This window comes from Salarias fasciatus, chromosome 5 (genome assembly GCF_902148845.1).
Source record: "Salarias fasciatus chromosome 5, fSalaFa1.1, whole genome shotgun sequence".
Taxonomy (NCBI): Eukaryota; Metazoa; Chordata; class Actinopteri; order Blenniiformes; family Blenniidae; genus Salarias; species Salarias fasciatus.
In genome coordinates, this window is record NC_043749.1 from 22620152 (window position 1) to 22647001 (window position 26850).

Below are 26850 nucleotides of genomic sequence, written 5' to 3' on the forward strand. Positions count from 1 at the left end.
GCTGTCCTGGGAGAAAAATAAAAAATTCTTGAGTGAGCACATTCATGAATTTCTCATTCTAATTGTTGAGTTTCTGAAGTAATCTTTTCATTTAAAAAAAAAAACTTCACTTGCAAAACCTAACATTACGTTTCAGTTCAACAAGCAATCATCGATTTTGCCGTCTATTTTTGAAGCCAAAGATTCTGACCATGCCCGGCCGGTTATTAACTGATCAAACTAAAAATGAAAAAGAAAAAGTCTCATATTGTCAGCCAGATGACAATGCTGCATCAACAGAAATAATACAGGTTGAAGGAGGGAGACATGACAACAATGTGATTTTGATGGAAGAAAGAGAAAAGAGGGCACCTCCCCAAACAGGTGTGGGTGCTGCCATCTCACAGCCCATACCAAAGAATTATTACAAATTTGATTTGTTGGGATCTGATTTTAAAATGACTGGGTCTGAGAACTGATAGAACGGATCCAAACAGTCTGACAGAAACATGGTCCTGGTCATGTCTGTGGGAATACAGTGACAGAAATGCTGTCACGATATTGGGCTTTATTTATTTGGCTGCTCTGTGTTGTGGAAAGACAAAGGAGAAGAAACAGTGGTGGCCTTGAGATTAGAGAAGACAACGTGTGTTCTGGGGGTCACTGTTGAAATCTCACTGCCAGCAGGATACCGCTGTGGGTTCTCCGACCCCAAACTGCTCTACGGGTGCTGCACCTTACAGATGGTTAAAACCAAAGACGGAGACGCCCTTCTGTTCCACATCACTATTGAACAAATTATCTGTAGAGACTAACTAGACAAGTGTGAAATATATTTGAATCCAAAAGTACATTTCAAGAACTGATTTTGGCAAAGTTTAGGATGTTGTGATGACAGGAGGGTTGCTTGTTCGTGGTGTTGCACTGAGTGATGGGTGTGGTTCAACTGTGGTAGAAAATCACAACTGTTGACTTCTGGTACATTGGTGCACTGAGATTGCTGTTAAATTAGGACGAGGTGTTCTTTGACATACAAAATTAAGGTCATGACAAAGATGGAATGGGATTAAATCTTGTTACATATTTGAATCTTCTTTTTCTCTATATTTCTTTTTCCCCCTAACTCTTTCTTCTTAGATTCATAGATGGATTGTTTTGTTTTTATTTGTTCGTCATAAAGCATTAGCCAGGAGTTGATCAATGATGTGGTAAAGTGGTTGGGTCTTCTTGTTACTTGAAACAGGTGGGAAGTCATATTTATTCTAGCTGTGCTACAAATCAGATGTGTTTCCATCAGAGTTATTTTTCCCATCCAAAGATTTCCTTTGAGCTTTTTTTTAGAATAATTATACAGACATTGAAATTTCAATTACTAATTTTTAACAATAATACAAAATTGCATCGGTCCATTTGTTGAACGTTGTCATCCCAGAAAGTTTCCTTTGATTCAGTTTGAAGATGTTGAGGGTGAGATTCATGTTTCACTGAATTATTAGTCTAAGATTTGCCTACACGGCACCGTTTTGCTTCATTTTATTGACATTTTCAAAAGTCCGAAATGTGACAAGGGCAAAAAAAGATTGAAATAAATTACCTAAATACGAAATACTTTCATTAAAACCCTTTCATTAAGGAACAAACCAGTGACCAACTTGTCGTATCAGCAATAATTCATTGCAGAAGATGTAATTCAGACTGTTTGACTTTGATGTAGTTTTTTATCGCCATCAATTCAGATTAGCTATCTAAATGACTAAAATTAAAGTTAATGTTCTGAAGGCTTGACTGAATCATTTGGTTGGTGTTTGGCCTGCGATGCTTTTGTTTGACACTGTTGGTCTGTCAGAATAGTTGCCATCTAATGACATGTGACAAATCGTTAATGCTGCTGAAGTTGAACCACTTTATCCCCTCAAATACTTTATTTTCAACTTCATTTTGAAAGTGAATTCTTGTCCAGCTGAACCTTGACTTACAGATTGTGGGCGAACACAGATAAAAAAAAAACTACTCCGGTAATGATTCAGCTCAAGGCAAAGCAAATTTATTTATAGATCACCATTCAGAGACAAGGAAATTTGCAGTTCTTTGTCAAGAAATAAAATGAATACATTAAAGCTTTACAGAGGAATAAATGAAATACCTTAAAACAAACAGTTAAGAATCTTAATCTTCAGTGATTCAGGGGATGAAATATGTTAAAACATCTCACATTCTCTATCGAATACTCTCATCTTCATTGGATCAACTTTGCACTTTTCCCATATTGATAGCTGGCATCCCAAATCATCTACTGTACAAACATTATGACCTCTTGTCAGAGAACCCCACCTGACAACTCCACAGCTAACATAGAAATATTAGATTTCTAAGGAAGCGTTTCACTACATCACTTCAAAAATTAATCTGTGATTAATTTCAAGAAGCTGTTTTCAACTGAAGCCCAAAAGAGTAAAGGAAGTGTCTCCCTGATCACCTCATCAATTAATGCTTCAGCAGCAAGGTTTTAAACTCCACCAATCACAGATGCAGCCTATAATTGGAAAGAAAACACTCACGACCTCACTCTCTGTGAACCTCTTTCCTTTTGACTGGAGTACCATATAGCACATAAAGCCTTTTCAGTTAAACCCCTAACCCTTATCTTTTGAATTAACAAAAGAATGACATTACAAAACAAGTTTAAAAAAAAAGAATGGTATTTGCATGACTGAAAAGAACAGCTGTCCACAAATGAAGTCTGACAGGCATAGCAACACAGACGATGAGTGCTGGGACCGAACAGGTTGTCAAGTACACGTGACACCAATCTCAGAGGGACGAGTTTATGATTCCAATTTGCAGACTGAACTCAATGACTCCAAGTGGAGAAGGTTTAATCTGTCAATAAATATTACATCACGCAGGAACATGGTCTCCACCGCAGTGTGAACACAGCTCACTCTTGGATTAGCTCTGCAGCCTGGCTGCCACCACAGCGCCTCCTGAGAGGAAGCCGCAGGACACCGAAGCCACAAATGTCTCAAATCTGCACAGAAAGACGGCCATCTGTGACAGCTACGCCTCTGCTCCACAGCAACATGCACATGCATGTGAGCTTCATTTCATCTCATTTACTTTCACTGACCCTGCTCTGACTGTTTGGTTGCCATAACAACCAGCCTGCCAAATATATGTGTGTGTGTGTGTGTGTGTGTGTGTGTGTGTGTGTGTGTGTGTCCGTGTTTCTGCTGCTTTGTTAGTTCACTTAATTATATTTTCTATTTAGACTTGAAGAGCTGAATCTGCAGAGAAGACCTGCGACAGTGCAGAGTACGAGTGTTACTGGTGATACTATGGTGGTGCAGATGTCAGTGATGATCTTGTGTGCGAGTGCGTGTGTGTGTGTGCAGCATGTGTGTTTCGTTCTGCTGCGGTTGCTGATGGTGATGGACGGGTGCATCTGGATTCCTGTCGCTGAGCTCTGCCATTTCTGTACTGAGGTACGGAGGCGGAGAGAGAGCATGTGTCAGAGTTTTACACACACACACGCACACCACACCACACCACACACACACCACACACACAACACACACACACTGTAGAGCCTCAGCTGCGACACACAGACCTGTCTGTGTCTATAAATGGAAAGCACACTTGCTGTTGCTGAGAAGCCACAAGAAGCCTCTATATGAGGAGACTGTACATGCAGGATTTCATGTGCAGCCAGAAGAAACGGCAGTGAATGCCACATCGCATGCAACCACTGTTGGTGTTACAGGGGCATCATTTGACTTGTTCATTGTATCAATATTTTTTAATCATGTAAAGGTATGGTGGTGTTGTGGTTAAAGCTCTAAAGAGTTTATCATTTGTTGTGTTTGTTGATAATTTTTGACCCACAGAGATGCGTTTGAGGTTAATTGGTGACTCTATTTTGCCTGCAGGTGTGTATCTTATTTGCCCTGCGGTAGACTGGAGGGTGTGTAGGGTGCAGCTGGATCAACTGGGATTGGTTCCGATCCAAAAGGTCCAGAATGAAGTGTAAGATGGACTAATGGACATTAAGGATAATTTCTGGGTCACTAACGGCTCACATCTTTTCCTTTAAATAGCCTCTCAGATTGTCCAGCCAAATAAGGGGGTAATTTCAATGTGACAAGAGTATAGCATTTTTAATCTTTGGAAAGCATTGTTTTGATTGTTACTTTTACTATTAGATGTTTAGTTATATTAATTTATTATTTTTTGAGGAATAAATTTTATAAAAATGCCCAGTGTTGAAAAAACTTTTTTTTTTTTCACATTTATACATGCATATCAGTCTTTAAATAAATATGTGATCACAATATCTTAATTTCTAGCTGTAGCTATAAAATTATAGGTTCTGGTTCACCTGTGCAGGAGAGTCTTTGACGCCTCCACATCACAGATGGTCTGTCATTGCTGCACTGAGGAGCTGTTGTTATTTATAGGATGCTATAAATTATACCTACCTTGGCTACTTTGTGATTTGTTTCATTTCCACTTTTTGCTTTATTTCATACTGAACAACTCAGAATTTGTGCCAACATTAAATTCATTGAATGAAAAGAGAGAGAGGTACTGTGGATATGACGTGGTAAGCAGATAGAGAATGATTCTCAAAGATTTGTCTCAATTTTTAATGCAGAAAAAAAGGTCAAGAGTGAGCAAGGGAAGGCTTAGAGACTGTAGGCATGTAGAAGTTTGGTAATTGCTATGAAATTGCCAGATAAATTAAATGAAAGGTCTTCCACTCAATTGATTAATTTTCATTTCAGACGTATTGTTTTTATAGAAGTCACAGCATTTTACTGTTTTTATTCATTTCAATCTTTTATTTTTATTACTACACGTTATTTTCATTCAACTGTCTGTACTTATAATTTGTGAAGATAAAATGGGCGCAGTTTGTACCTTTTTAAATAATGTAGATTTATTCAAAATGTGACACGATTTCGTTAAAGTAGGTTTGTATTCGCGCGAATACTGTAGTTTGTCTCCAACGGGGCACCGTACGGGACACAAAGCGAATGTTTGATTCTGATTGGGCAGACCGTGAACGCTGGCCTCTGATTGGTCAGATTATCGGCTATGCAGAAGCGCCTTCAATGACACTCCAACTTTATGCTGATTGTATGCCGATTAAACAATTTAACAGCGCGTTTTCACCTTTTAATTCACATCAGAGGAGATATGTGAAGGATCGCCCTCCTCAGAAATCGCTAAACTGTTTGAAATGAAGTGCCTGAAGGACTATAAAATTGTCGTGACGGCTTAGAAGGCTCCTCTTTAGGGGAATCGCGGCTCGCTGTTAGCTTTGAGCTAACTGACTTCAGAAGCGACTCGGCACCGAGCAGAAGGTAACAAACTTCTACATGTTCATCTGACGTGATGCATTTCTAAAGTTTTATACATCAACTATTTATCCCTTGTCTACCAGCTTGAATTTCCTTAAAAAATTGGTTGGTGTATGTATGTGTTGGAATAGAATACAAATCTGGAAACATCCGCAACAACAATAATAATAACTATAGTGATAAAAATCTTTATTTAACTGTAGGACACTTACTGTTTGATAATAATATAGTCAATGACAGCCACACTTTTCAAACTGGCTGGGAGAGGATCAACATTTGAGCTGTTTGAAAACTTCTGGCCAAGTGAGCTGATTCTGCTGAAGTTCTGGGATGCAGTATCGTCTTTGACGTCCACTGCAACCGATGACTCCTGCATGTTAGCAGATGCTGTTACATCACCTTCATGTATTTGTTTAGCATTTGTAGAATATTCTCAGATGTTTCTTACACCATTGCCACTTAATTAGTCCTCAACCTTTACATATGCTGACTTTGAGCTGAAAAAAAGGATTCTCTGCTTATCTTGATGTTATTTCTGGGGACTGCTGACAATTGAAATCAGCTGATCCCTGAAAAGTTATCCATCCTTACTCAGTTTGGTTTAAATGTTATTTGGCGCAGCTTCATTTTATTTTTTTTTATATTTTCATCTTTTTTGCACGATACAGCTCTTGACTCACCTTTTTGAATTGTGCAGTACACTTTGTGATTATGATTCAGAAGTGTATCTGAGCCCACAGCGACTTTCACTGAAGAATCGTGTCTGTTCTTTATGGAGTGCGACCTCAGAGCCCAAATATACACATTCAGCACTGACTTTTCAACTTTCTTCCTTGCAAGCAGTGATTTGTTCAGATTCTTGGTATTATATGTTGACGCTATGTACTGTAGATTGTGTGAACTTCTTTGGTCTTGTAAAATGCTACTGAGTTGTTTTGTATCTTGCAAGGTTTCTCCGCATTTTGGGGATTTGGGTTGATTGCGAAGTGCATTTTTATATAATATATAAACTATATTTTGACGACTTAAATAAGTTGTGCATGCACTTTAGTTTGTAGGTTTTCTCAGTGCTTAATGCTACTTTTTAGCTTTTATTCTTCATGTTGTATGGATATTGTAATAATACTGACAGTAAATGTCCTTCGCCCTTGTGTTGTTAAACTAAAGTCTAGCCATACCGAAGACAGTTCTGCAGAAATATGTGGGAGGCTATTTGGAAGTCCTCACATTTGTGCAGAACACTTCTCCCTCCTAAAAATACCGACAGCACTGTTATGTAATTCCCACAGTTTTGCTACATACAACAATTTAAAAGTTTGGCCTTAAATGGTAGGGTTAATATTAGGATTTCTCTCACCCCAGAAAGTAGCTGAAAGGTGATCAAGGCTTTTGTAGTCAGGTCAGTTTCATCTGTATTAGTTTAAAAGTTTATTATGATAGATTATCAGATATTCTGAAAAGTTGTACTATTCTGTTGAATAACCAATAAATTCTCTGACAGCAGTGTGAGCTTACAGTTGTTATGGGGTGCCTGTACTCTTCCTCCTCTTCAGCATGAACTGTCCTCCCACGAAACGCCTTCGAGGCCTGAACCAGGACGTGGTGACGGCCTTCGATGACCCGTTCGGGGATGACGAAGACTTCACTCAGGACGATCTGGATGAAATCGACATCATTGCCTCACAGGCCATCACCTCCACCGCAGTGCACTCTGGAATAGGGTCTGAAGCAGGAAACAAAGCGGTGGAGCCGAGCCGCTTGTCAACCAGGTCAACGTCGGCTGCGCAAAACAAGCCTCCGAGCAGATCGACGGCATTTCAGAGCCGAGCGAACACATTTGGCGTCAACAGAGGGAATGCTGGGATATCAAGCAGGGAGCCTCTCGGTAAGTCCAGGAGAGCAGTGTTACCTTTTTTCCGAATCTTCTCATGTTTCCTTTTGACCACGTTAAAACCATTCAGTCAGCAGGTTATTGTTCCAGCACACCATTGATTAGCCTTGATGTCAATGAAAATAAGCAACACAGTCATCTGTTCATTAAACATGTTGATGTTTTTGTCCAAACGTTTCTCTAAAGTAGAGCAGCGAGCAGTCTCTGTGAAAACACATGCAGTTCTATCTCCCCAGTCCAAAACTGGCAGCGTGAATTCCATCTCATCTACTCCTGTTATGCTTTTTTTTCTTTCTTTCTTTCTCACATTAAGAGAATTACAGCATTTTTGGCCCTCTTTCTGGCACAGGCTGTTCCTCTGTGTGTGAGCGCCGGCCAAGTTTGGCGTGAGAAGTGTAAAATTCAGTCGGCGCAGATAACAGTGTTATCTAACAGGGGTGACTAATGGAGATGATAGATTTACACTGCAACATTTCGGTTCAATCTCTGATGCTGTAATGCTTCATTTTGATCACATCTGATCTTAAAAATAATTTTGGTGAGTGTCTCATTATTTTGTCAGTTACAGTAAGTATGCAGCCTTCCAGTGAGGATAAGTCTGGTTGGGTTAAGCCTTTAAGGCCAAAGTTAATGTCTCCGTCCTGTAATTAATGTACTTGAAAGCATTGCTATAAGTTCTAAGTTTCTTCTAGAAAACCTTGAATCCTGCCATCCAAACGGGTCCAAACGGGTTTCACTTTCAAATGTACCCATAAATGACATTCTTTAATGGAAACGTCGTTCCCTGATAACAGTTTAGTTAGATAATGCACACTGCAACCTGGTCAGTTTGACAAGCACAACAACCGTCTTGACCTCTGAATCCCTCACATCTCGATCTCCAGAGGGCTGCTGGCTGTCCGTAGCTTGACAGGTCATTTCAGGTCACTGAACGACTGAAAAGTCTGTGTTTATTCTTCTGTATTTCAGCATGTAACAGGCAGCAGCCGCAGCTCGGGTCGGGCAGGGAAGACTCCTACAGCGTGCTGGAGGCTCAGCATGCTGAGCTGAAGAGGAGGGTAAGGCGCTGAAGCGCAGCATCACTGGATGTTATTTAATCACAGGCTAACAATGACAAGCACACAACTCCATACTCCTACAGTAAAACCCAGAGCACATGTAGAATTGGCATTGACATGTTTTTGGGAAACCTTTTGAGAAAAATGTCCATGTATGCAAGGGGAGAATATGCAAACTCTATCCAGGCCTGATGATTTAAATCACAGTTTGTTACCTTTGTAGGTATAGTGTTGTCATTTTTTTCATTAATATTGCACATTGTCTAAAAAAAGTTGTGGTTCAATAGAGTCTGAGTGTTTTTTTTTCCCGTGTTTTTAGCTGAAGGAGGTAGAGGAGGAGATCCTGTTGAAAAGCGGCGAGATTCGTGTCCTGAGAGACTCTTTGAAAGCAGCTCAGCAGGAGAAGGAGGCTCAAAGACAAAACCAGATCCTGCTGGATACTCAGAGGCAGAAAGAGCAGAGTGACAAAGAGAGGAGCTCAACAAGAAGGTGAGGAACTAGAAAAAGAAAAAAAAAAACCCTCACATGCAGGATTGAGCATCCCTGGAGTAACGCTGGCATGTTGTTGCACACAGGTTCAGTCTCTGCAGACGGAGCTTCAGTTTAAAGAAGCAGAGATCAATGAGATGAAGACCAAACTGCACAATTCAGACAGAAACAAACTGGGGTCTCCGCCCGCCAGGAGCAGGTCTGCAATCCTCAACATCACCAGCATATTAGGTTGCTGGGAAAACGTCTTGATTTTTGTTCGGATGAAACTGAGCTTGGCAGAGACCTCATTCATCTGTCAGACCTGCTGTGTCAGGGTTACGGTCACAGTAGGCGTCTATAATCTGTAATTGCTAACATTTAGAGTTTGACTTTTGCCGGCCTGAAATTTTCCTAATAACTAACTTAATTAGGCATATTTACAAATACTCTATTGTTGTATTTAGATATGTTTACTTTCACTTTCACCGTCTCACTTGACTTTAGGGAGCTGATTCCCTGAATCAACTTTACGGATTGGGTAGTGAAAGTGTGTTCAGATCGTTTGTTGTCTCCTCTCTTAGCCCGAGGACCACGAGTTCTGTTGCCCAGAAGCATCATGGGAGTGGCAGTAGCTCTTCCTCTCCAATAGGAAATGGTTTCATCACCAAGGAGGCGTTTCTGGCTCAGGCATCATCCAGGATAACCACAGTAAAGGCAAAACGAAACGGTGCGCCACTTTCTAATGGTCGTGAAACAGATTTTCTGTTGTTATTCAATCTCTGTTCTTGGGTTAATTCTGTGCATGGTCAATGCGTGTGTATATGTGTGTGTATTCTAGCAGATTGTGTGTCCAGATTAGAAGCATCTCGCCCAGACCCCTTTCAGACTGTCAGACCTGCTCACTCACGGCACAGAGGTTCGTCACCATGCAGCACTGCCTGACGTGGTCAGATGAACGCTTTATTTTATTAACAGACAGACCGTCAGCCTGACGGTCTGGTTTGACTTTCTAAAGTAAAGTGATTTCCATGATCTGGGTGTTTGTCCTTCAGGCGGTGTCCTGCTGGGGTTGTTGCTGCAGCAGCCTCTGTCTCCCAGCAGCCTCGGCCTTTCTCACCTGCTGTCCATGAGTCTGACTGACATCAGCCTGACAACATCCAGGTAACAACAACAAAACAAATAAATGAATGTCTTGATTGAAAAAATATTGTAAGTGATGTCGATTTGGATTTAATGTAAACACACATGGCTTCTTTAAAGAATTTTGCATCTAAAGCTGCAGTTTTCAGATTCTGAACTGCTGTACAGTTTATATGCCAGCATGACTCGTTGCTTTGTCACACAAGCCACCTCCCTCTTTATCAGGATCATATTTTGGGGGAAAAAGGTGTTCAGATATTGTTTCAGATTGTTTAAATAGACAAACGCACCATGCAGCCTTTTCATGCGCGCATGACCATGCCTGCCAACCTCTTTCAGGGCAGTTTTGTGCTTCAGGACAACATATGGAGGAAGTTCAGTCCTGTCAGTGAGACATGCAGCGTGACAACAACCGACTCTCGTCTTTCTCACGGGACGTCACAAACACTGTGATGTGTCCCCCTTCTGTTTACACTGACAGATGCTGGCATGTAAAAAAACAACATGAAGCAGCAGCAGCTGTGTTTGGGCATTTCCAGTCTGAATCAGATAGTCTAGGTGTTTATTCCTCTCTGATGCAGGAGGTCTGAGTGTTTTCTCCTAATCTACCGAAGCCTGTTTTTTTTTCTTCTTTTTTTGTGACACATTCTTTTGCTCCTGACATCTATAGAAAAGCTGTGGAATTACTTTGTCTTGTAACTTGAAAATCAAATAACTTAAAATATCATTGGTGCTTCTTGACATTTTCTTCACTTTCAAAGCACTCTCTCTCTTCTTTCTCTCTCTCTCTTCTCTCTCTCTCTCTCTCTCTCTCGCTCTCTAAAGTAATATGTGGTTTAAAAATCAGTAGTAAAATGTTTCTCAGATCATGAGGGCAGGTGTTGTGTGTCTTATTACAGCCGGCTCTCAGAAGGTTTCATGCTTCGCTCTGATGTGCCAGCCGGCGCCGCTGGAGCTCCCAGAGCAGCTCTGAGTCCGGTCCAGAGTCTGGCTGTAACTGGACTGAACATGCTGAGTCAGAACCAGAGACCAGCTGGGCTCGGCAGCAGCAGCAGCAGCAGCAGCAGCAAAGACAGGTATCTGATGAATTATCGCTCCTCCACCTCCTGTGACTGCAGTGACATCTAGTGGCCACCTGATGTAACGGCAGTTCTTAAACAGACCACAGTGTTCACACCCTGGTGCGTCTCAAAACGTTAGACTGTCGTTTGTTATGACTTTGCTGCTGAATGAATAATGCTGAGTAGAAAGTAACAGAAGAGTTACTTTGTTAATGTCTTGTTGATTATTGTGCTAAAAATTAGTTTTGGGGTGTGGCTTTGTGATGTCCTTTCATTTGGACTCTCCGTTGGTCCTTGTTGATGCCAACAGTTTTCCCCACACAAACAGTGTAGGATGAGCAAGACAGCATAACGAATCCTGTACTACATAAATATCTACAAACTGCACGGCAGCTCATATTATTAACACTTGATAACCTGAACTCATGCTTCTGAAAATACATCCTTTCTTATTTTTAAATTGAGATTCAAATGCAGTTGGAAACACTGCTGCTTCAGTGGATTGTATTTGTTGTTGTGGATCAAACAAATGTGTTTATTTTACAATACCTTTAAGATAAAAAAATGTATTAAATTTCAAACAGATGTATTAAAAACTGAACTTGTGTGACAGGTCGTGTCCCGGAGCCGTCCTCCTCCTCCCTCTCCTGGACCTTCACCTCTCTCGGCTCTGTCAGGCTCTGGACTCGCCGGCCTCCGCCTCCGCTGACGCCGGTGACTCACGCTCGTCTGCCGACGGCTCCGTCCCGGCAGGCCGCGCTGCCTCGGCTGGGATTGGACGACCCGGGGAGACGTGTCCGCCTGTCTTCAGCAGCGAGGAGAACGGCTTAGCTGCTCTGAGGCTCCTGTATCTGCTGCTGGCTCACAGCGACGAGGTGACGGCAGGACCAGTGCACACCTCTGGATGTCATCTGAGTTCATCTCAGGTGACTTTCAGAAGCTTGAATACCTGCAGTCCTGACCTTGGACCTTGATTTGATCTGCTCTTCAGGTGGTGGAAGCTGTGCTGTCTAACAAGAGTGACAAAAACAACAAGGTACAGACTGATACCACAGTGCAGCCGCAGCATCAGATCTGGCATCTCTGATTGTTGTAATAATATCACTAATATTATTCATCATTTCCATTCATGTGTTTATTCAAATTCCCTCTCTTTGCTCTTAGGGTGAAGGATTTGCTCCAGGTATTGGTTTCAGCTCCCAGAATCCCTTGCTGCAGTCGTTGCTGCGGTTGTGTGATGCAGGACTTGGTGGAAGCAGCTCACATGGGGAGGAGATCGCCGTCAATGCCGTGCGGACGCTGTGTGTTCTCACAGATCGGGCGCCACAAACGCACAGTGACAGGTACACACCCGGTCGGCAACACTGAAATGTGGGTTCCTGTGTGAATGATTCACAACTGATGATCTGGGTTTCCGATGTATGATCACCACAACCGTATGTATGTTAAAAAGCAAAGCATGAAAACGGCGTAAGAAACTGTAGATGAACTTGAAATACAGTACTGCTTCTTTATCCTTTGGCGTTTTTCTGTTCGGGGTCGTCATCTTTTCCAAATCTTGTCCGTCTCCTGTATCTTGGGGCTGACAGCTCCATCCTCGGTGTCCGTTTTCCTACGTAACTGTCAGATAAAATTTCCTGTAAATCTTTCACTTCAAGTTGTGGGATCTGTAATATATGCACACAACTGCTTGACTTTGGTTTATCTGACAGACACATCTGAAATGCCGTGAACCTCCTCCACAGCGATCGCAGCTGAGCTGTCGTCCTCTGTCTCGTCTCTCACAGGTTGCAGTGCGTTCTGCAGAGGGTGTGTATGTGTGTCCGCAGAGAGCCGGCTGCAGGTGGTTTCGGAGTGTGTCGGCGTGCTCACGTCGATGTGTGACCACCAAGCGCTGGCCGGGCAGCTCTGCTCTCAGCACGGTGAGGCTCCGTATGCCGCGGCAGCAGTCCGTTCCTCTGTTTGTTCTTCTCACAGCTGAACATCAACACGTCATTCTGTTTTTTTTTAGACCCTTGTGTTTTCCTGAAGTTGCTCCAGATGATCAGGACCAGATCGGACAACAAGGCAACACACACAGAATCTGTCCTGCTGGATCTGAAGGTACACTGCTCTCCTGTGTGTCTGTGTGTTTCCTTAGAATAGTCAATCTTTCTAACCATGAGTTTCACTCCTTTCATCCTCTAATTTGCTTTTCTTTAACTTCATTTGGGAAGGTAATGCCAAAAACTTGCACATCTTCATTTGTGTTGATTCACTTCCCCACTGCTCTTTTTGAACAAACCACTGCAGCAAGGCCACACAGTTCCGAAAGCTGCTGGTTTCATGGAGGCTGCACCTCATTAATGCTTCCCACAAGACATTTTCCTTGTATTGGATTTATTTTTTTCCTCAAAACACTTAAATACTCTACATCACTGTTGAACACTAGATCCTCCATATAACACATGGAATATACACACAAACACACACACACCAGTTTATCTGAGCTGCACTTGGATGTAAATGTAAGGATGAACGCTACTATTTGAACTGTGTCACACACCAAATAAGTTTAAAAAAAAAAAAGATCAGCCTGAAGGCCGCTTCTAAATGAACACTTCTTGAATTTAAAATCACATTTCTGCAAAGACCAGCCATGCATGAGACTGCCGGGGAGTTTTTAATGGTGGACTTTATCATGAATGTTCTTCTGTTTATTTAGCAGCAAAGAAAGAAGCTTTAGACTCAGTGAACAAACAAAACACTCAACAATGAACTGGGGTTACAGAGTGTTTGTCATGATGACTCTGCTGAAAGTTTCCTTTATTTGAGGATTTGTAACACTTTGCTGGTTGTTTCTTGTCTCAGGTGGTTCGATTGTTGAACAGACTGATGATTCAGAGGACAGAAACCTGGACCACCAGTCTGCAGAAGTCCTGTGTGTGCAACACGGAGGTAGATTTCTCCGATCCGCTGTCTGCTCTGTTCAAACTTCCGCTCGTCGTCATGTTTGCACATTCTGACCCGGCTGTCTCTGCCTCAGCTGGTCCAGACGGTGGTGATAGTTTTACATCGTCAGTGGCTCGACGTCCGAGGATCCGACAGTCCAGCTGACTCAGCAGGTCCGTCACATTTCACTTTTTAGAGAAAAAGCTCAGTTGAGGGAAACTTTTCTCACCCGGCTGCTGTTTCCCTTCAGTCTGGCCGCCGCAGCGGTGCCCCGCCTCCCCCGTGCCGTGGTGGCGCGGCGCGGCGGCGTCTCTGCTCAGAGAGTGTTTGCTGCTGCTGCACTGGCTGCTGCTGCATCACAGCAGCTTCTCGGAGAGCTGCAGGCCGCTGCTGCACATGTACGACCAGGTGATCCCCGCCGTGCGAGACACGCTGAAGAAGATCCCAGAGCTCAGCGAGAGCGAGGGTACGAGCACACACACACACACACACACACACACACACACACACTGAGCTCAGCCATAACTGATACTTAACTCTTCCCTCTGTAACATCAATCGCTCTTGAGTTAGTGAGCCATCATGTTCTCACACACACACACACACACACTCACACTCAGTGTGTGGGCTGAAGGCTATCTCCTAGCAGCAGCGCCCGAGCAGAGGTGGAATATTTTATAGATCTGGTGTGTGCGCGGAAACATATTTGCAGCTTTTTATATTCCAAACACCTCCTGATGACTCTGAACTCATCTGTGTAAAATTCTACCTCGACCTTGTTTATATTGTCGGTGTTGCACCCCACAATCTCTGAAACGACGTCAGATTAACAGCTTCTCTAAATATTTCCAGTCACAAATGAGTTTGGTCGAAACTCGATGCAGATTTGACTGAAGTAACGTTGCTGTTGGTGCAGAACAGACGACAGTGAAGCTGCATGTGACGTTTATCAATGCTTCACAGAAGAGAAACAGGAAACATTCATGTGAAAACATTCAGAAGATTTTGTTTTGTGTTTTTTTTTTTTTTTTTTTTTGGGCACCGTTCAAAATGAACAGGTACACAAGACAAAAACTGGATAAATGTATTTATTGAGGTTTACAGATGTTCACATCTGAACACACAACCTCAGGTGAACTTTCCATAAAGTGCCTTTTCTCTTTGTTTCTTTGAATGCTTCAGTGTTATTTCTTCACACACACCTCTGTTTGGATGTGAGTAATTGTCACCTCTCCTGCTGGCTATTAGTCACCGACTGCTAAAATTAGTTGTGTTTTTTTTTAGATTATTATATAACTGAATACTGTATGTATTGAACTGCATATTGAGCTTGTTAATGGAAATTAATGAAAGGGGGTGGTTGCCACTGTCTGCAAAAAAATTCCAATCGATGACGTGAAACTCTGTTGACCGTCCACTATTTTTTTGTTTTTTACAAACACATTGCATGATGGGAACCTTGCTCAGGTTAATGCCAGTCATTGCTTTCCTGTCCAGCTCTCTGCATCTTGCTCTGTAAAGGTCGTCGAAAGTGTGTAGTTGAAGTACTGATATGAGAGAATTTAATGTGTGTGTGTTTCTGTGTGTCAGAGCTGGCGCTGGAGGAAATCTGTCGCTCCGAGGGCGATGACATGGACGTGGACAGTAGCTCCTGATTGGCTGCCGCTGAGCGGACGTTAAGGAGCCTTCTCTGACGGTTAATTGGATATTTCTGAGAAGATGGAGCTCTAACATGCACTCTTTCCTCGTCACTTGTTTATTTTCGTGTTTTCTGTTTGTCTTGTCTTTGTTCCTGCCTCTCTTCTGCTCCATGAAGTTCATCACGACTGAAGCTGATTTCAAATAATTTGTTCTTCACAATTTCCATGTAGTGTAGAAATGGCATATTTCAGCTTTTCTTTATATTCACACGATCACCACTAAGCTTCAGTTGCTTTGAAGAAATGTGGAAGAAGCCTTTTGCTTTCATTGGAAAATATTGTCCTGTTTTTAAATTAACTGCATTTCACACACGAAATATTTAACGAGAATTTTTTTTTTTAAATCTCGGGATCTGTTTTTCTGAATCAGCTAGAAGTCGTGATAACAACAAGTGGGACTCTGTTATCTGTGGAAAAGCTGATATTAAAAACATTTCTTCAGGCTTTTTTTTCCTGAATTGATCTGAAAAACAGTTTCAGTTTGTTGAAACAGAATTCCCTGTCCTGAAGCACGATAAAGATCATCTTGAAACAGATCTGATGCTATGTGACCAGTTTGGTAGGTATTTCTCTGTTTTTAATAATAATAATAAAAAAAAAAACATTTGACAATTGTAGGAAATAAATACAAAAAAGTTTGAGCGAGGCATTTTATTTATTACAAAACGTCTTTATTCTCCAGCTGTAACTGAATCACACAGCACACCAGAAGCCCTCCCGCTGGATCGGAATCGCTCCTTCAGGCCAAAAGAACCGACCTCAGTCCGGTTATCTAAAGATCAATTCTTCATTTTCCTGACTGTGCATCCTGTTTATCGTCGGATTAAGTTCTCCGGCTGCAGAGATGTGGTGGAAATAGCTTTCTTGCCCTCAGAAATGGACGTTGCTGTTATTTCTGGTCGACGGCCACTCGATACGAGGCTGTGAGAACGAGGCGTCCCAGAATACACACATTAGACGTCCTCTCACACGAAAACTATTCATCGACACATATCACAGCAAAACCCACTTGTTATTTCACATGAACCTTTAATGAGGTCTGACACGCCAAATGAAAATGAAACTCTAAAGGAATTGATCTTAAGATAACAAGAAGCATATTTTTAGTAACTGTGCTGCGTCAGAGCAGGAAAAAACAGCGGAGCTGCGTTTCCCGTCGCTTTGGGCCAATCTGTGTCTGCTGGTGACTTTCAAACACTGACGCATCCTCGGAATTACAGGGAGGAATCAGAAGTGTAAACACTGACAGGAAGAAGCTGCGTCCCAGTTCAAGCCCCGCCTCTCTCCCTCTCCAGCATTCGGGTTTGCATTTAGATGGTGCGTTCAGGTAACTCCATACATTGGGAATGTTCAGGGTCAATCGATCACAGCAGAAACGATACGCAGAAATTTAAACTTCTGATGGGAACGGTTTTCGATGGCCAATTCCGAGTTATAGCAAACTTTACAGGAGTTTGTGTACACGGACACACCTTCAGCTCAGATGGGGACTGATGTCCACCTGTTAGAGGCTGAGGCCATGTCGTCTGACACAGCCGGGGCTCGAACTGAGACACGGCTCCTGAGATATGAAGGCACGTGAGGGTCAAGTAATCCAGGATCAGAGTGAGTGTGTAGTGTTCGTGTTCTCGTGAGAGTTTATCTGTGAAAACCAACTGAGTGGCTGCGTAAATAAGCCTTGGTACGGTTTGCTTCCTCGTCCTGACGTCGGTGATCATGAAAAGGTTTCAAGTTAAAACCTGTTAGTGTTTCATTCTGCAACTCAGACACAGGAGAAAATGTCCAAGACATGATTTTTAATGTGCTGATGTGTCTTTGTTGCACCAAAAGCTGGAATTCGGTGCGTGGTTGGAGGGAAAGCTTTCTAGTTGTAATTATTTGAATTGCAGTGACTCTTCATATGATATATTTGCAGACAGTTGTTCACAGACTGGTCCACTTTGGATTTTTGCCTTAACTTTATAAATGAAAGCATGATCTAAAACTACAGCAGGTCCTTGCAGATGTCCTCCAAACTTTGAAGCACCATGACATGACTGGTTAACAGCGATCTATAAACTGAACTGGCGTGAATTGAAATTGGCTCCTGGTGAAGGAAACTGGAGCTGCTGGAGGACATGGTTCAGTTTCTGGAGTGATGGCAGTTTCTATCTTTTGTCACCCAGTTGGTTTTCACAAGTGTGTGTGTATAAATTAATGCTTTTCAGTCCATGTTGGAACCACTTGGTCGTCGTCTTGCTTGCCTTGAGCGCTGGCGTGTGAGCTGTGCTGCGTCTTGTACACGCTGTGAGGCAGGGCGCACGGGCTGGCGAGCCACGGGTGCATCAGCAGCTCGGACGCCGTCAGTCTCTCGGCCGGCGCCTTCCTGAGCATGCAGCCGATCAGGCACTTGGCCTGCGGCGACAGCCAGTCGGGCAGGCTGAAGGCGCCGCGGCGGATCTTGGCGAACAGCGCGGCGGGCTGCGTGTCCTGAAACGGGTACCGTCCGATCAGCATGGTGTACAGAGACACGCCCAGGCTCCAGACGTCCGCCGCCCGGCCCGAGTAGGGCCCGCCGCCGTTGGTCAGCAGCTCGGGGCCGACGTAGGCGGGACAGCCGTGTCTGTCCGTCAGAGAGTCGTCCTCGTGGTCGCCCTGCAGGAGGACGCAGTCGTCCAGGCCGAGCAGCGCCAGGCGGGTCCTGCAGGAGGACGGAGGGTAAGACTTGAATTCTTCAGAAGCAGTTTAAAGGCCGCGAGCGCAGAAAGGAGCTCTTTGCTGTATGATGTAGGAAAAGCGCCACACTCCGCTGGCCTCACCTGTATTTGTCCATGAAGACGAAGCGGCGGAGCTTCAGGTCCCGGAGGACCACTCCGTGTTGGTGGCAGTGCAGGATGGCGTTCAGCATCTGCGCGAACAGAAGCCCCGCCTCCTCCTCGCTCAAGCGTTTCCTGTCGCGCACGTACGCGTGCATGTCGCCGTGGTGACCGGGCAGGAAGACGTACAGGCTTTCTTGGCCGATCACCACGTCCAGCAGCCCGCAGACGTTGTCATGACTACCGACCCGAGCGTACGCCGCCAGGCGCTCCTGGTAACCTCGCAGCGGGAGAACCTGAAGAAAACCACGACAGGTACAAACAATGAATACACAAAACGCACACATTTCAGCGGACCAGTCAGTATAAGGATGTGTAAGACTGTTTCTCGCCTTACCTGGCAGGTGTACTGCTTCTCTGTGTGCACGTGCACGGCCCTGTAGGTCCTCTCCCGCTCGCAGCGCTCCAGGAGCACGTACGGCCCGACTCTGAAGGGGGACTGGCTCTGGCCGGTCTTGGGGGCGTGGCTGGCGGGCCTGAGGCAGGGCGACAGGCCGGTGGAGGGAGGAGGCGGGGCCAGGCGGGCTCGCTTGCATTTGAGTAAGTTGTCCTGCGGCTCGTCCAGTAACCTCTTCAGACACTGCTGAGACCGGGTGGAGGCTGCGTTCAGGCTCATCTGTCACGAGACAAAACAAGGCACATCGTCAGATTTAACGCCAGCATGTAATCCACGAAGCAGAGACGATTCAAACACACAAACTTGAATTCTTTCACATAAAAGTAACTATTATAGGATCAAAGGGCTCTATAGCACTATTCAGTGTTTATCTATTAAACACTGTCAAAGTGCAACAATGAATAAAACGAGGGCAACGACTATAAACAATGCAATAAAGTGACAAGTCATTTTAATCCCTGAGTTCCTGGTATTGTTTGCAACAGAAAGCACCTGTGGCTGAAAGTGAAACATTAAAACAGACTTTCAATCAATAACTCTGCTGTTAAAGAAGGAATGTTTTCAGCTGGAAGAACTGGAAAAAGCTTCCATCTTTACTTGAGTAAACGTCAACAGTTCTACTTTATTTAGGCTTCTGTGGTTCACAGCTCTTTTTAATTAAATGAGGATAACATGGACTTTTTCTGATGACTGTTTAGTCTACGACCTCAGAAATGGCATTGATCTCAGTTTTCAGATGGTGAAAGTCTGGTAACTTCACTGTGTGCTGATTGTGTTTCTCAGAGACTTGAGCACATAAATCATTGATATGATTCTCAAACTGGTGACAGCTCCCTCTAGTGGCAGAAACGCTCCATGCTGGGATCAGCATTATCACGGTATATTTTACAGTGTAGCTGTTGTTGATTTGAAAAAGAAAAGAAAATAAAGACCAACAAACAATCCTCATATTAGGAGAAAATATGTTTTTCTCCTGTGAATGATTCGCTTCTTGGTCTTTGCAGACTGTATCAAGTTTCGAGCGCTGCAGCGCCCTCTGCTGGTGAGACCCCCCACAGAGCCTCCTGACTCCACTCAAAGGGGGTCTCTGCTGATATTTTCACGTACGGTAACAGGAGTTATACTGGTGTGGTATCTCGGCGCGTCCTGCGTCGCTGCTGCTCACATGTTACGCGCTCAACGTGTGTCTATAGGCTTCATGATGCAACTTCCTGTAAGCTGACAGGCGCCTCAGCTTTCAGATCGTTGCATCAGAGCACAACAGTTTATAGTTTAAACAGGCTTTAAATACAGTCAACAACCACCACACACACATACAGACACACACACACACACACACACTGTAAGAGAGAGTGTGTGAAAAGTTTTTCAGATCCTGACTGCGGTGACGGAGTGAAATCCTGCTGTGGGCCAGTGTTGCTTTCACTCTGCCGAAACACCCTGAGTCACACACAGTGTCAGCGCGGCAACGTCATCCACCCCCATCGACACACACACAGTGAGTCAGTGGTGTTTTGACATCTGACTATTTCTCCATCACTTTCTGTTTGGCTCGCAGGCAGAGCTCCGCCTGTGAATCAGTGAATCAAAGTGGGAGCCCTCTCAATCTGTTTAAACTTCACACAGCGCCTCATTCAGCAGTTCATTCATCTGCCAGAAAGTAAAAACAGTGTCTTGAGTTTCAATCGAAAACTACTTATAGACATCAGTTTGGCTTCTATCTTCAAATCAGCTCCACACATTTTTGAATTTCTCTCCTAGATTCAATAAAATCAAACATCTCATTAATAATAACGGGTTTTCCCCCTGAGTGGGATTCATTCACTCATCCTGTGCCTGAAGTGGCTGTTTGTTAATAAGCTTCGGTTGTTTTCATCAGTAAGTTCAGTTTGTTTTTGTTCAGACAAACACTCATGTGATCATTCCGAAGTTAAATAATTCTGGAAAACCGCAGTGAAAAAAGCTCCATGAGAGTTTAGCTTGGATTGGATACACATTTAATGTTCAGCAAAGCTTCTTTCAAACTTAATTTACATTATTTATTACTTTTCCTTTGTGCTCACGTCTCAAAATCTCTCCAACACGCCGTCTCTCATAAATATAAGCCTGAATAAAGAAACATACGGAGACTTACTGTCGTGTCTGTTAATGGGAAGCCATTCTGCTCTGTAATTTCCAAAAGAGTGTCTTTTTCTCTGCATGTGGTTGTACCGGTGTTATGACAGAATCAGTTTGTGGTCTCTTTACATTTGTACTGTAGAAACCTGCACCTGTTAAACAGTTTGACTTTAGTCTGGAGCCTTCACGTCAGCATTGAGAGCAAACACGACCAAACTGACCGTGGAGATCAGTCACGGACACATTTTAACTTAAAGACACGGGTGTACGTCTGAAACAGTGTCATAGTAGTGTTTTATTTTCCTCCTGTCGTTCTACAAACTGATTGTTTGTATTTCTACCTGCTGAACAATTGGCATGGCTGTGTTGTCCTCGACCTGAAATTCAGACACTCTCTGTGAGTTAACCACTTTTAAAAGCCACTGTTCTGTTGTGTATTTACTTACATTACTTTAATTCAATTTTAATTGTTTACTGTTGCCTTTTTGTGTCTGTATGTCTCTTTGATTCAATCTGCTCTTTGTCATATTTGAGCCGAGGCTTTCTGTTGCGGTGATGCTGCATTTCGGTTCAGGTTAAATTTGTTGGAAACATGTGTCACCCAGTGGATAATCCACCCACGCAGCTGACTCTGCTTACTGAGCTGAAGCCTCCAGGTCTTTCCGAAGCTTGCAGCTGTGTCACACTCTTTCCAAAAAAATGTGATCTCAGACAAACTGACCTTCAACCTCAAACTGTCAGACCTTCATCTGCACCAGTCCTGGTAGAAGGACGAGCTTCACGGTTAAGTTTGTTCATAACACATGTTGTGAAAGTGCAATAAATATTTGACCAAAGCCTCCTGCAGACGTCCACCTGTGGCAAACGGAACAAACCGCCTACAGACTGACCGCCGTGTCTCTTTAGCAAAGCTAAAGCCTTTCAGAAACAACATTTTGTCCTTTAAATACTGACTTCACATGCAGATTATCTATGAAGTGTTTTCCAAACATGCAGGATCATTGTCCCATCAGATCAATAATAAAGTAAATGTTACAAAGGAGAAAGCACACTCGCATACTGATATTTCTAACAATAATACTACATTTTAGAAGTTAACCTCACTCCAACTGAACAATGATCACAAGTTACCTCACAACAAAGTGAACTTGATTATTATTACAACAAAAAAGGAACACTTTATCAATAAAAGGACACGACATGTTCATGCCTGTCAAAAACCATAAAACAAAGGAGCTGAAGCTGTGAATGAGCACAATGAGTGAGGATTCTTCTTATTCAGTACTGTTAGAACTGAAAATCCAACTTGTTTGTTGCCTACAGGATTTTGAAACACTAAAGATTACAACATCTCTCCAGAAAACTAAACACATAACTTCCTGTTTGGAACATATTAGATTTATGTTATTGCCCAACCTTCATGCATTTTCACTTTGTCTATTTATCTTCTAAATGTTAATGAGCTTTTTTTTTTTTTGTTTAGTTTTATTTCTTTGAACTGAATGAACCTGCCTTGGATTGGTGAACCTGACCAGCATCTCTCCTTTTCCCAGTTGTTTAGCTCAGACAAAGGCAGGAAGCTGCTGCAGGTTAGTGGCAGCAGAGCAGCGGCGTGGTTCCTCAGCAGCAGAACTTGAATGAGAGGATGTGACTCCGGCTCCTTACCTTCACCGCCAAACTGCTCCGCTTGGTCCGGACTGCTGGTTTCGCGGGGGGCCGGTGTGTGTTGGGTTGTGCTGTGTCGTGGTGGTCTCCGGAGGTCTTCACAGCCCCGCGGCAGAAGTTGCAGACATTAAATTGAAGTGTTCCCGTGCGCGTGCTGAAGGTCTGGTCCGCGGCTCCCGGCGGCCTGACGTGCGTCTTTGTCTTCTTCTTGTGTCCGGTTGCGCAACCTGTGGTTCGTCAATCAGCTGCGGGCTCTTCGCACACTTGTCAAATCCTTTATAACTTGTTATAAACTTGGAAAAAAAACCTAACTGAACTCGTTGAGTTAAAAAAGAGCTTTTTTTTTGTCTTTTATAAAAAAAAAAAAAAAGAGTGAAACAATATCCGGAGTTGAAGTGAGCGAAGCGGGGTGAAGCCTCCTCGGGTCCGCTGCTTTCAGTGGGGTCGGGAGGGATCGGGGTCCGTGTGCGGGTTTCTCACAGATCCGGGTCGGTCTGCGGGTCCAGGACGTCCAGTCGGTCTGAGGGGGCTCGGTCTGACTCAGGGGTTTGTTTGGTTTCGTTGTTTCGCCGCGCGGTGTCGTCATCCGGAGGGGCGGAGCTTCGATGTTGCAATCCTGAGCGGATCAGTCGTCAGAAAGCAGACAGTAGGCGCGAGGAGGGCTGCGTGTAGTCCAGTGTACACGCACACGTGCACACGCACACAATATGCAAGACTTTACCATTTCCTTTTGTAACATTCAGAATCATGGAGTCACGTCAGTTTCTGCTTTAAAAAATCACGCAATCGTCAACCAGGAAACAAGTTTCCTGTAGGAGGTTACATGAAGCAATTCTCTGAAAAATCATCTATCTAATCATCTATTTATAAAAAGTAAAGCCACAGCTCAGTGGAGGGCGTCACAGGCAGCAACAGTCACATTTAATTTTACTCAACAGCTGCTTGTGTCACATTTAGAAAATAGTTCAAGTGGCCCACAGACACAGATGGGAAAATGTACATTTTTTTGTAACTTATTTCATGATCACACAGTCAAAAGGTCAGGGAAAAGAGTCACAGCAGCGCCAGTATGACATTTTTCCTCTTCATTTTGAGAGGAAGTTATGATAAAACCACTTTTTTTTTTTTTTTTTTCTAAAACAGACTTTCAGCGCACAGTTATGAAGGGAAAACAAGTATTATTGCTTTGGTGCAACACTGTTGGTGACGCATATCAAGACTCACTTCACCAGATGATTAACATTAACCACACCTTAGTAGCACACGAGTTACGCCTTTTATTACCTGTAGATCCCAGCTGTCGATAAAATTTATAAAGTGAAAATAAACTTCAAGTTTTATTTTCAACCAAACATTACTAATTGGCATGAACCAAAACATCAGGTGGAGGATGCCATGTGGTTCAAACTATTCAAACAATATCATCTGGAAGACACTCAGACAATTTTCTTTTTCAGTTTATTGATACATGGATGGACTGGTGACGACAAGATAGCTACACGTAAACAAATACTGCAGATGTCTCTACAGTCAGAAATGAATTACCGGTACTTGAATAAATGCAAGAATAATGATTCAAGTAAATGAAATAAAGGGGAAAATACATTTTTCAACCTCTTAATATTTTAAATTTAGTTGCCGTTGACTGCCTGACAGCTGACCCTGCCACCAGTTTGTATTTGTTTTTATGATAACCTAATCTAACAAGCTGTAAGAGAAGTATTAAAAAAACATGAATGCCAAAGACTAAAAAAAATGTTAAAATCCACAACTTTGTGACTCTCAGCGCAATAAATAATTTATTGAACCACAGATGATAATGTTTATTGGTGGGATTATGACCCTACAGCAGCCATTATTTTGGTAGGAAGGGTTTTTTTTCCTTTAGAGGTGTTTGCAGAGTCTGAGCTCATTCATACCGCTGACCTGGAGAGCCACAGTCACCTGCTGACTTTGACCTTAATCTTGGTTCAATCTGCAGACGGAGGATCAGCGGTGCAGCTCGTTCACATCTGTTCGTTCAAGTTTGCCCCACATTCACCAACACACACAGCTTTTCACACGTTGAAGAGAGAACTGATCTGTCAGGTTATTAGCATCCTTAGTTAAGAATTAGTCAAATGCTTCCCTGTGAAGGTGATCGCTGCTTTTCATAGTAATACTGGGAAAATGCATAAATATCAACACAACTGATCATTTTGAGAGAGATGAAACATTTCAAAAACTGCTCCTAAAAGGAAGTGTGGTTTAAATATATTTTCATGCAGTTTCTGTCCTCGGCTGACCCCAATTCATCATCCCAGTCCTGATCGTCACATATGATCACTGATGGACAACATGTTTCTCTAAAAAAATAATTTTTGGAACAGTTAGCTCAGAGTTTGGTGAGTTTCTCTACAGTTTATGTTGAGCGCGGCTCACAGGAGGCTTTGTGTGATGAGGAAAACCTGACTGTTGCATCAGAGTGAACCATGCTGGATGCAGGTGTCAGATCATTAGCATGAGAACAATCAGAGTAAACAGTCACCTCAGGATGGAGGAACTGAAGTCATGCAGCTGATGTTCTGCCGAGTCTTTGCTGTTTGATTTAGTTTCAGTTTTGTGACATTGATCTTGATTTGATAAGAGACAGTATGCCGATTGATAACCTTGTCAAGTCTTGTAAATTGATACTTTGCTTGCCTTTAAAACATTTAGTTATGTCATATTATTATAACACATTTACCACTGAAATGTTGTAATTGTTACAGTACACTGTAGTTACAGTGTTATGTAACAGTGTTTAACTGTCATCAGTCGGATTGTGGTGTCCTTTATCTACATTTACCGTCGCTGACATGACTTTAGTTTGCGCTGAACCCTGTGAAGCTGCCAGCTCTGACACTCAGTACAGTCTGAATAATAACTGATATATAAACATGTACTAATGCTAAAACAATGGAATATTTAAAGTAAAGTTACACCTAAAGGTGGAAACTAAAGATATCTCCTCAGGTTGGGCTGATTGATGAATGTTTCATATCTGTACACAGCAGCAGCATTCTGACAGGATGCAGCCACAGATCTCTGTGACAACAGACCAATAAACACGTCACGTCAGGTACAGGCGCATCAGTGTTTTCTGCATTCCATTTAAGGGAGTTCCTGATTTATGCATGCTGTTTCAGCGGCACGCGTTACTGCACCTCTGACTGGAAATGATGATCTTTTCCTTCACTACGTTTTTTCCTGTGAACCAGTGTGAAATCTGCTTTGAAAAACTGACTCCTGCCTCCGCAGGGTGAACGTTACACCTGAGTGGAATGAATGACTCTGCAAGCTGCTGCAGAGTCTGACGACGAGCGAGTGAATGACGAGCAGATATTCAATCGTTATCTCAGGGAGAGTTGAAAACAGTGGGGATTTTGGAAATAACCAGGAAAATTTCACCTCCGAGTTAGAAAAATTCACCTGACTACTATAAATAGTTTGATAAGTTTATGATAAGTTTAACCAAAGGTAATGTGGTCAAAAGTTACACCATAGTTATCATCATTATATAACTCAACACATGGATATAGTCCTTGTAAAGTCAGTATTATTTATCTGCTGTAGTTATCTGTAATTGCATTGGTTGATATTACGCAGCGCCTCTGTTAAAATGTATTTCATCGCTCAGGTGAAGAGAAGTGCAACATCTGATAAGAACTGGTCGAACCATAGTGTGCAAGGCTGTGGCCCCGCAGGCCCACAGGTTTACAAAGACTTTGCCCGAACCACACAGATTTCAATGAATCTGGATCCTAAACACCCTGAAAACCGCTCACCTGTGTCAGAGCTGCACTCCGAGACTGAGTGAAGCCTTTCACGTGGCAGAATCATCATTTTGCCTAAATACTCATCACTGAGTGGAAGGGCTCATTTTCAAGCCTTCCAAATCACGACTTGCACTTATTTTCAATCGAACAGACCATTTGGTGAAGAAATGAATTGAATCCTTCAAGCAGATGTAGATTCTAGTGGGGGGGGGGAAAAAGCTGATGAGGCTAAAACTGCCGTTTGCACGCAGCAGCAGGGGGATAAAAACTCAACTCACGAGCTTCACTTTTCATATTTTGCTTCCAACAGAAATTTGAATCTTGTTTCTCGTCTGATTCCTTGCAGTGCGGCGGGATGAGGCCATCCCGTCACCGCCGTTCAGGAAAGGCCAAAGGGACAGTATCAACTCCTCACATGCGCTCGGGAA

General features: G+C 43.1%; 3 protein-coding genes across 4 annotated transcripts in view; 1 reads left to right on the plus strand and 2 right to left on the minus strand.

Moving 5' to 3' along the window:
* The first annotated feature begins 5070 nt into the window (after positions 1-5070).
* On the plus strand, positions 5071-16198 carry LOC115388006 (ATR-interacting protein-like). The gene is given in 20 exon segments (XM_030090926.1): positions 5071-5342; positions 6893-7224; positions 8200-8288; positions 8608-8758; positions 8761-8777; positions 8864-8976; positions 9341-9486; positions 9598-9675; positions 9812-9920; positions 10799-10975; positions 11574-11835; positions 11952-11996; positions 12125-12303; positions 12748-12780; positions 12782-12882; positions 12972-13063; positions 13811-13897; positions 13986-14064; positions 14142-14357; positions 15481-16198. Coding segments are annotated over 19 exon segments (2370 nt in total). The 5' UTR covers positions 5071-5342; position 6893; the 3' UTR covers positions 15546-16198.
* LOC115388016 (uncharacterized) overlaps positions 14369-26850 on the minus strand; it is a 25246-nt gene continuing 12764 nt past the window's right edge. Inside the window, exon 3 of one of the 2 annotated variants that reach the window (XM_030090942.1) lies at positions 14369-14400. The gene's annotated coding sequence lies outside the window, so the exon portion shown is untranslated. Of the gene's footprint in view, positions 14401-20162; positions 20183-26850 lie in introns of those variants that run through there. The other variant, XM_030090941.1, reaches the window with a different exon arrangement.
* LOC115388028 (tribbles homolog 2-like) lies at positions 16227-22822 on the minus strand. Its single transcript, XM_030090959.1, has 4 exons — positions 22626-22822; positions 18783-19061; positions 18389-18681; positions 16227-18270 (listed from the first exon to the last, which is right to left on the minus strand). Exons 2-4 carry the CDS (start codon positions 19059-19061, stop codon positions 17784-17786), a joined length of 1059 nt encoding a protein of 352 aa, XP_029946819.1. The 5' UTR covers positions 22626-22822; the 3' UTR covers positions 16227-17783.